Raw genomic sequence first — 9970 nt, forward strand, 5'->3', positions numbered from 1 at the left:
CACTTGAACTCATTTATAAAAGCATGTTTTGAGTAATGAAAGTGCAGGACCGCGAATACCAATTCCTTCTATCTTAGTGAGTACGATAGTATGATTTATGCTATGAAACACTTTTGTTGGGTCAATAAAAACTGTGGCCACGAGTAATCCTTCGTCGATTAATTTTTCTAGTTGGTCAGTAAGATGGGTGTGAGCCAGCCTTGTGGAGTCTCAATAGCGGAAACCAAACTGGCGTGAAGAGAGGATATAAAATTTAGAAAGGTATTTCGCAGCCGCATTTCAATCAGTTTCTGAATAACTTTCCCAAAGAACCGTAGAATGCAAACAGGTTGGTAGCTATGTAATGATGAACTGTCGCCTTGTTTTAGAACGGGGTCACGCTTAAGTGACCCGCTCAAGTGACCTTGTGAACGTAAGCGTGAACAGAGTCATGCTTCAGTTCACAATGAAATAGACCAGTCTTTGAATAATAAATTAACAGTAAATGAAAATGTACCTGAAACTAGGTGCAGAACAAGTTTACCTCATTGATTTTAGCACTTGTCAATTTTAGGTTATTTACAACGATAGTTATTTCTTTCGTGGTTGTTTGAAATACAAGGGAAGAATGAAGTAGACGGTTCATTTTGATGATTTCTGTAAGAAAATTTAACATGTTAGGAGAGAAGAAACTATTGAACGCCTCAGATATGTCGCAAGTGGAATTTTACTCTAATCCATCAATTAAAATTCTGTATACACGGTCTTGTCGTGTGTTCCTATTTAAAAAGGAGTTGAACATCGTCCATTTATTTTTAGTGATATTAGCCGCCTGTCTAATTCTTTGCTGAAAATAGCATCGTTTAGGTGTTCGAACTTTACCGTTGGGAGTGTTACCGAGACTAACATATTGGGTATTAAGTTCATGTTAAATGGTGCTTGTTTTTTTAGTTTTCCTATATGAATTATCCCGCTTGCTCGTTGCTGATAACATATCCTGCGAGATCCACGGAATGTGAGAAAAGCAACAATGTTTTTGCTCTTCTTTTTGGAAGTGAACTTTCATAAACGCGATGTAATTACTGAAATGTTGAAAATGCTTTCTGTAGGTTGTTTAGGGACTTAAATTAGGGCCAATCTGCATTAGAAACGCCAGTTGTGAAGCCGTCTTGGTCCAAGAGATATCTATGGTTTGTGAGCTGTGCAAGGTAGTAGTACATTAGTTTTAAAGCGCCGTAGGAAAATAGGGCAGTGATCACTTATGTCGATAAGCAAAACTTTCGCCTCTGGTTAGTAAAGCAAGTTATAAAGAGCGTGATCAGTTTAAGCGTGCCTGAGCCATTATGTATTCGCGTGTGGGAACGTCAATTATGCAAACATATCCATAACTATGGAATAAACTAGTACAGTTAACACAGATGTGTGATGCTTCATGAAGTGAATTAATGAGAATGGAGAATAACAACCATCTTCGATCCTTCGGTGAACGAGTGCCGCAAGTTTTTGTACAGAAGCTGATTCGCGATCATGTGAAGCACCCACTCTTTTTGCATAAAAATTGTTGATATTCGATCCGATGTCCGGCTTCTATATATTTTTTTAATTTCGATTTTGTATTCGATTTGAAAGGTACTATTCAGTATTCGCACACCCTTAGTGTCAACGCCTCGGAGTGTATTTGTTTCGTGTTTATCCTCCCTTCACAAAAGTATCCACCTCTGTCTAGATCGGCAAAGTCCGAGCCATACACTTTATGTTCCAAGCGCTCGACACGTGTTCCACTTGATGTAGTTTCTTGAAAAACCAGACTGAATAAAATTGGTTTCTAGAAAGGCGGTTCCTGCCGAGCGTAATAAACTGACAAAAATTGTTGCAGCGATTATGTTGGTTTTGTAAACGGCGTGGCTCCATGTCACGTATCTCCGCCCCATCATTTTGCAACACTGCCTTCCGATATTCACAAAATTTTATCGCAGGTACATGCATTAGACAAATGTTGAGATTGAAACGCTCCCGCAGAACTTGACAACTTTCATTTTACTTTGGAATGTGCATTGCGGGTGTGCTGTCGTCGCAACACACGCACTGCAAAATTCACATTCGGTTCTCAATGCCACATGATTTGGTTTTAGAACGGTTCCACTGAGCAAGAAAACATTTCACACGGAATATGCACTTTATTACTCCATCAAATAATGAGAAATTAAATCGGACACTGCGCGGTACACTGTACTGCGCGGTTTAGCGCGCCTACAGTGTACTGGAATAGGATAGTGCGTCGTCTGGCGCCGACAACGTGGCTCTTTTTGCGATGACGGCCAGTGGTTCCAGAGCACACCGTACTACTGTGTAGCCACCTGTCGCCGCCTCCTGAAGTAATTTATGGTAAGCTGAGATAAAAAGCCTCCGAGATTGGTAGTTGTAGTTGTCGCACTGGTTGTGCGTGTGCCTGGGAAACTCGTTGATCGTTCCTTTCTGCTTCACATGACACGCTAGCGAGTTTTTTCGTGCGTATGGCAGACTCAGCGTTCGAGGAAGCCTGATACATTCCAGTTTTTGCAGAGAGATTGGAATTAAGGGCTTTTTCTCATATAATAAATCCAACACCCCGAATACATCGCGGTGCATTTAGCTGCATTCCTGCGCTTTGGCGCCTCTTTGAGGAGTAAAATGTCTAAAGAAATGGAGCAGCATTTGTCATTGAGCGTTATAATTTTCCTATCGAAAACCTTGCGACTACTCTCCTGGCTCATGCAAGTGAGGGCTGGTCGTGGAACTCATGCCTGGTGATATGAACGTTATCCTTCCGGACCTCCTCGTTTGTTTCGTCGCATAACTTCAAGCCCGGCCGTGCTTCAAGTTAGTGGGATGACTAGGCAGGCGTACATGTGCATGGAATGAGTAGCGATGTGCTTTTTTATGCCTTCTGCAATCAAAACAGTAAGCATGCAGACGATCCGGCTCGCTGTTCTTCGATATTAATTGTGCAAGCTCAGGCGACGCAGAAGCAGCTTTATTTATTGCAATAATGCATCCAAATGTGTTGAAGTGTTTTAGTCTTCCCAATATCTTTAGCTTCAATGTTGTTATGTGACCACCTTACTCAAAAACTGCAGGAAGTTTCGTACTGCAGATTTAAATTTCGCGCACAGGGCATGCCGTTCGATCGTCACGCCCTTCTGGAGGCGTCATCGCAAAAGTGACCACCGTTCTCCCATTGGTTTGCCTCATAGAGTTTCATTGTAAGAAACCCTATGGTTTGCCTCGAAATGGCCTCGAAGACGGCACACTACCCCGTTCTAGTACAAATAGCGCACCTTCCGCGCCAATCGGACATCGCAACTGCAACTACGGTACTGCAACTGTCGACAGCGCCACAGCACCGCTGCAGCCGATGGCACTGACTACGGTGACGGGGCCCGTCAGCGCAGTACCGTCGTAAAAGTGACGGGGCCCGTCACCTTAGTGTAAATTGTAATAGTGACGGGGCCCGTCATAATAGCGACGTATTTATAGCGACGGGCCCCGTCATCGTAAAGCAGTGACTACGGTGACGGGGCCCGTCAGCACAGTACCATCGTAAAAGGGACGGGGCCCCTTTACCGTCCTCATCGTGTGGCGTTCGGGGCGTAGTAGTTACTTGTGTGAGGCAATAAAGAAAAAAAAAAGCGTTCATGGCGTAGTTGGTGGGCGCGCTCTCCATGAAGTGTTAGGGCTGCAGGTCGTCAGTTCGATTCCTCCCGTTTTTTCTTCCTTTTTTTTCAGGTTATGCGTCAACATCAACGTTACTGCTCTCACGGAGTCGTAACTTTTTCGTTCATGTCTGCGGCGGTTAGACAGCCCTAGCGTTCGGATGATGCGTTGTTCCTATTTGTGCGAATATTCGAGCAATTCGAATATTCGAACGAATATTACAGTATTCGAATTCGCTTCGAAACGAATTTAAATTCTAGGAAATTTCAAAGTATTCGAAATGAACGAATAGACATATATAAACCGCATGTAAATCCCTGTAAAGGTGGTTTTACTGCACTAAAGGTGTGCTATACCGTGAACACACCTTTCCAAGAGAAATCCGCACTGCCGCGAAGCCCCACTTCAAGGTTAAATATAACATGCAGTAAAACCTTGTTAATTCAGAGCCACTGGGACTGTGACAAATTTAATTAGGCGGGTTTTCGAATTAACCAAACATACAAAAGGCGGGATGCAAGGAATTTTGTATTACTGGAAGTAAGCAGAGGTGGTCGTTTGCTGTGCCTGCTAGTTTGCGGTTACAAGGGTTTTTTCCAGCAATACTTGGTCCGAATTTTGCCGCTAAACCGGGGAAACGGCGGGCCTCGCTGAGGCCAGTGCAAGAAAAAAAAAGAAAGAGGAAAAAAAACGGTCTCGTGGTCAACTGAAATGCGCGCCTGTGAAAAAGACGTGCTTCGCTGCAACACAGTGGTGACACACGGGCAGCATGTCACCTGCTCCTCGCAGCGTCAGTGCGTCATGATGCGGCCATTCGCCCATTCTTTCTGGTAAAATAAAGAATGTAACAATGACCAGTGTGACGGAATTCGCGATGTGTTCTGGGGGCAAAAAGAGGATCATTGAAGCTTTCGACTGAGTTTTCGAAGTAGGCGTTGCGGGCAAGTACTCCGCCAGCAGTGCAAGTGTGCAAATTGCCGGAACAACCGCCAATCGGAGGTTCACACACATCACGAATTCCGTCAGACCGCCCTTTATTAATTGCTCTATTTTCCTTGAAAGAATGGGTAAATCATGCCGCACTGAGGTTGAGAGAAGCATTCGTCATGCTGCCCGCGTGTCACCGCTGTGTTGCAGTGAAGCACGTATTCTTTTCCGCAGGCGCACATTTCAGTTGACCACGAGACCGCCTTTTGTTTTGTCTTTTTCTTGCGCTGGCAGCAGCGAGGCTGGGATGCTTCACTTGTCACTCATTAGTATCGCTACATTGCATTGCCTTGTGGCTCCTAAGGGCCATCGCTTCTGCGGATTTGCGGCTAAATCGAGATCGGGAATTGGCACATGGCACCCAAAGTTTTTTAATTAACCGGGCTGTATGGTACTCACCGCCGCTTCAAATTATCCACTCAAATTTACATTGCAAAATACAGGGCCATAGAAATCCTTCTAATTATGCGGGATTTCGAAATAAAAGTTCGAATTAATGAGGTTTTAACTGTATTACCCTCACATCGATTCGTCATTCTTTAAGTTTAAAAGCTTGTTATGCCGGCTTATATGCTCTAATTATAGTAAATTTTAATTAACATATTTTATATGTTATCACTTGCATTCAACCGAAAGTCAACTCCTGCTACTACTCAAAGTTGCTTCGAATTCGCTTCGGACCTAAAATTTACTATTCGCACAAACCTATAGTTTGTTCCTATGCGACCTCGGTTCCAGTCGCGCTGAATAAGAAAATATATATGTTTCCATTTTTTTTTCTTTTTTCAGTATTGTTTCACAATACCGTTCCGAGCTTCCGGCTAGTCAACAATAGTTACTCATTCGTGGTAGCATGGCTCAGCGTGGGAGAGCGGAGCCCGTTAATCAGCCTGTCGCTGCGCCGCTGACGGTCATGCGCTGCGCAGCCAGTTACAGGGACGATGGGCGCAGCGAGGACAGCCAGTCAAATCAGCAATATGTTCCCTCCGAGATCTATTTCGCGACCATGGACTCTAGAAAAAATCCAGGAAGACTTCAGGCGCAGGTGGCTGTTTTGGTCGGTGGTGCACGTCAGTACGAAAACATTTCGGAGGTGGGGGGGGGGGGGGGGGGGAGGGGGAGCAGCGACGCATTGGCGGCATGCTGATATGCAGCGTCAGCGGCGCAGCGACATATGCTGATTAACGGGCTCCGCTCTCCCACACTGAGCCGTGCCACCACGAATGAGTAACTATTGTTGACTAGCCGGAAGCTCGGGACGGTATTGTGAAACAATAATGAAAAAAGTAAAAAAAAACGGAAAATTTTTTTTTATTTAGCGCGATTAGAACCGAGGTCGCATAGGAAAAACACACAACCGCCGCAGACATGAACGAAAAAGTTACGACTCCGCCAGAGCAGGAACGTTGACGTTGACGCATAACCTGACAAAAAAAAAAAAAACGGGAGGAATCGAACTGACGACCTGCATGCTGATGAACTACGCCACGAACACCACACGACGTGGGCTAAAACTACGCTAAAACGACCAAAAATCTGCGGTAAGGGGGCCCCGTCACCGTAGTCACCGCTTTACGACGACGGGGCCCGTCACTATAAAGACGTCGCTATTATGACGGGCCCCGTCACTATTACAATTTGCACTACGGTGACGGGCCCCGTCACTTTTACGAGGGTACTGCGCTGACGGGCCCCGTCACCGTAGTCAGTGCCGCAGCCGATACATCTTTCAGATTGTCAACAACACTCTCTCACAGAAACGCGAATAAACTTATGTGTACGCAGTACTTCTTCATTAATGTATACATATAATCACAACTAAAAGAAATAGAGAAAAAGAAACGCTTACGCAAAAAACATCGCTAAAACATTTAGCGCTACCTGGCGGCAGTCTTAGACCGCACACTTGAAATTACTTTTGTGGTTCAACGTTCCACTGTTTCATATCCAGACCTTAACTTTTGTTTTTGTTTTGACGCGCCGGTGTTGGTTGCACGCGGTGTCGGTGTGCCGGTGTGCCGGACTGTGCCGGGCCTGCGCGAAACCCTTTCTTGTCTGTGGTTGTGCGCGGTGACGGGCGCACGTTGTTGCTGTTGTGTCCGTGCGGTTTTCCATTCGACGGCAGCCGGGACGCCGTTCGTACTTTTACTCGTGCCGAATGAAATCTGCAAGCTGACGCCACAGCGACGTGAGGGTACCGTCTACTAGCCACACACACCTCAGACTAGCGTTAGTAGTAGTGCCTGGTAGTAGTGCTAAGCCCATCTCTGCCTCGCTTTGTCGAACATTTGTTACGCTAAACGGGTCGTCCGATGGAGTGGCAGTACAACGGAAAAATGTTTGCCGTCCATGCGCTCTTGGTCGCCCTGGCAACGACGGCCGCAATCGCCAGTCCAGTGTCCGCGAGAATGCGAATATGTCCCGGAGAGGCTGTGTTCGGACCGGCGCCGATCAGCGACGAAGATCTCACGCATGGAGAAGTGACTCGCGAGCCTTACGGTACGTTTAACGCGAGTGGCCCGTGGGCTGACCTCGTGCCTCGCGTGGCGCCCGACGTGAACGTGACATTTCGGTGGTGGCTTCCCGGTAGTAGTGACGACCGCTCGCCGCTCGTTCTACCTGTCCATTACGACTCGCCGGGAAGGCGTCTCGGCGACGCTAACCTCACGGTCCTGTGCCACGGTCTTCCGCGGAGGTTTGCGGCCGGCGCCGACGCTCTGGTGTCCTCGCTTCGCCGGCACCGACCGTCGCACGCCGTTCTCGAAGTCGTATGGAACGTCGGTTGTGATGACGGTGTTTCTACCAGCCGTGCCGCCGACGTCTACTACTGTCCGTCGCATGCAACACCGGCCGACAGTGCCGTTTACCAGCGAGCCGCCGGCGACAGTCGCCTGGTCGCGCGTGCCGTGGCGCGCACTCTCGTCGGTCTCGTCAGCGACCACGGCTACGAGCTCGCCCGGGTCCACCTGGTGGGGTTCGGCGTGGGCGCCCACGTCGTCGGGTTCGTCGCGGACGAGCTGAATTACTTCGACGACTACGACAAGTTGGGGCGGCTCACGCTGCTGGATCCCGCGGCGCCGCTGTTCGTCGCCAAGCTGGGCCTGTCTCACCTCAGCGGTCGCGGCAGGGCCGCCTTTACCGACGCCGTCCACACGAGCAGCGTCGATAGCTGCGGTTACGGCATCGCCGACAGGTTGGCCGACCTCGACATTTATGTGAACGGAGGGGAGCGGCAGCCCAAGTGCCGTTCTAGCGCCATGTGCTCGCACGTCGCCGCCCTTGTGTACTACGCGCACAGCGTGGAGCGATGCGCGACCCGCGCGCATCCGCTGCCGGGCTGTTGGACGCTCGAAAGACGAGGCATTGTCCAAGTCGCAGACGTAAGCAAAGTAAGCTCGGTAAGCAAAGCATCGGCGCCCTCGGAAGGCCCCGAGCAGAGCTCGAGTGCTTCGAATGTGCGTAAGCCATCTGCCTCTGTATGGTGCTTAGCTGTTGTAGTAATGTTCCTGGTGGCTAACAGACCACTGGCAGTCCGGCACTGACCGCAAGGCGACGTGCTTTTTTCTTTCTTGTTTTATGTGACTGAGCTGTGCGGGCTTTGTGCCTGCTATCCACATGTGATAGTAAAAGCGAGAACAGCTTACGCCTAGCTGTTGGTAGGCGTGAATGATGTAAACTTTTCTGGTCACTATTTCATGCGTTTTTCGCCCCATAGCCGCTTCTCCCATCATTAACTTTGCAGTTGTTTTTTACATGCGACAGATTTCGGTGTTTACTCGTACTTGGGCACTTTGTGGTTCCTGTGTTTAAAGCAGTCAGCGTCACTGTCAGGTGAGCTCAGTTGCCCACTAGAATTTCCCATTTTTCTTGCTTGTCTAGTATTGTACGTTTATTTCTCCATTAGTGTATTTTTGCACAACAGTGAGCAGCTGATTCTTTTTGGGTCCTTCAACGTGTTGCGCAGAGTTAGTAAATAATAACCTGCAGCTTTATGTTTTAAAGTATTTACTAGAATGTTGACGTTAATGTGGTATGCCATCAACAAATTCGCTCGTGAACTTAGCGTAAATGCCAGTGAAACAATAGCTCGCAGGAGGCAGCTGCCTGCTTGTGCAAGAGAGATAACCAAGAGGGGGGGGGGGGGTTGCGATTAGCTCCCAACTTATCACTCTGCAGTATAGACAATTTTATGTAAGACACATGGGCACCACCACCTTGGGCCGTTAAACGAATGTTTTCTTATTTTGCATGTTGCGACTTGAATTAATAAGGTTATGAAACACTGAATGCACCAACCCAACCATTTACATGCATATGCGTTTACAATATCACTGTTCGTTTAGTAGTTAACGTTACAAAATGGCAAGGCTACAGCCCAATATGGTGACATCGGAACCCATCCATAAAATAGTCTATATTGTAGCACAACTTGTCTTTATATCATTATGTGTATACATGAGTCAGTATCTGTTTTTATGCTGTTATGCGTATTATAGGCTGGGTTCATGTGCAGTGCTTACAGCAGCAGACAAGTCCCCATGTCATTGCACTGCAGAATTCCACACCAAAGGTTTCTGGCCGACAGCAACCTCGCTTTGGTGGGGGCAAAATGCCACGACACCTATGTTCATGGTACCTATGGGGGTACATTTCATTGTGTATTATATAATCTTGTGTAGCGAAAAAACTAATACAAAATACACCACTCTTGATTGTAATCACACCTGATACTTATGTATGGCTTTGGCGTGCTAAAGTCGTAATTTATCTGCTAAATCGGGCCTTAAGGCTATTTATTATTTTCAAAATTAGCACTGCTACCACCCTCCAAACCCCACCTGAAAATAATTCCTTGGTACAGCCCTGGTTAGCACAACGGCTTTATTTTCACACCTCGTGCACCGCTGTTGCAATGTTTGCTTGGCAGATACGCTTGCTTTGTCATTATTGTATTTGGAAACAGTGTTACCAAGCAGTGGTTCTTTGATACTCATGAGCAAACTGTTCATCAGCGGTCATGTAGGTAGGCATTCCTAGATACTTCCTCAAAAGCGAGTCCCCGTGAAAAACATTGCTTTGTTTATGCTTTTCAAAGGACCAGCAAATTATCAGGTGAAGCTTGTCACACTTCCCTTACTTGACCAGTGTGTATCTAAACGTGGTGCCACCTATCGCAGTGGCTGTAGGGAATACACTTGTGCTTGGACACCCGCATTTAAGGTGTTAAAGTGAGGCCAGGTAGTGGCCAGGGCCACTATACTCTCTTACAACCTTAGAAAAAAAAAGTTTTAGCTCCGCCCACAGCGAGCGC

The 9970-nt window shown here is 47.2% G+C and overlaps 1 protein-coding gene across 1 annotated transcript; it reads left to right on the forward strand.

Annotated features, from left to right (window-relative positions):
- Positions 1 to 6812: 6812 nt before the first annotated feature.
- On the forward strand, positions 6813 to 8612 carry LOC119386704 (uncharacterized). Its single transcript, XM_037653997.2, has one exon. The coding sequence runs from the start codon at positions 6972 to 6974 to the stop codon at positions 8199 to 8201; it is 1230 nt and encodes a 409-aa protein (XP_037509925.1). The 5' UTR covers positions 6813 to 6971; the 3' UTR covers positions 8202 to 8612.
- The last annotated feature ends 1358 nt before the right edge of the window (positions 8613 to 9970 follow it).

This window comes from Rhipicephalus sanguineus, chromosome 3 (assembly GCF_013339695.2).
Source record: "Rhipicephalus sanguineus isolate Rsan-2018 chromosome 3, BIME_Rsan_1.4, whole genome shotgun sequence".
In the NCBI taxonomy this organism is placed as follows: domain Eukaryota; kingdom Metazoa; phylum Arthropoda; class Arachnida; order Ixodida; family Ixodidae; genus Rhipicephalus; species Rhipicephalus sanguineus.

What these genes read in the sequence shown, in the direction of transcription:
- LOC119386704 (XM_037653997.2), top strand. Translation starts at nt 6,972, where the DNA reads ATGGAGTGGCAGTACAACGGAAAAATGTTTGCCGTCCATGCGCTCTTG.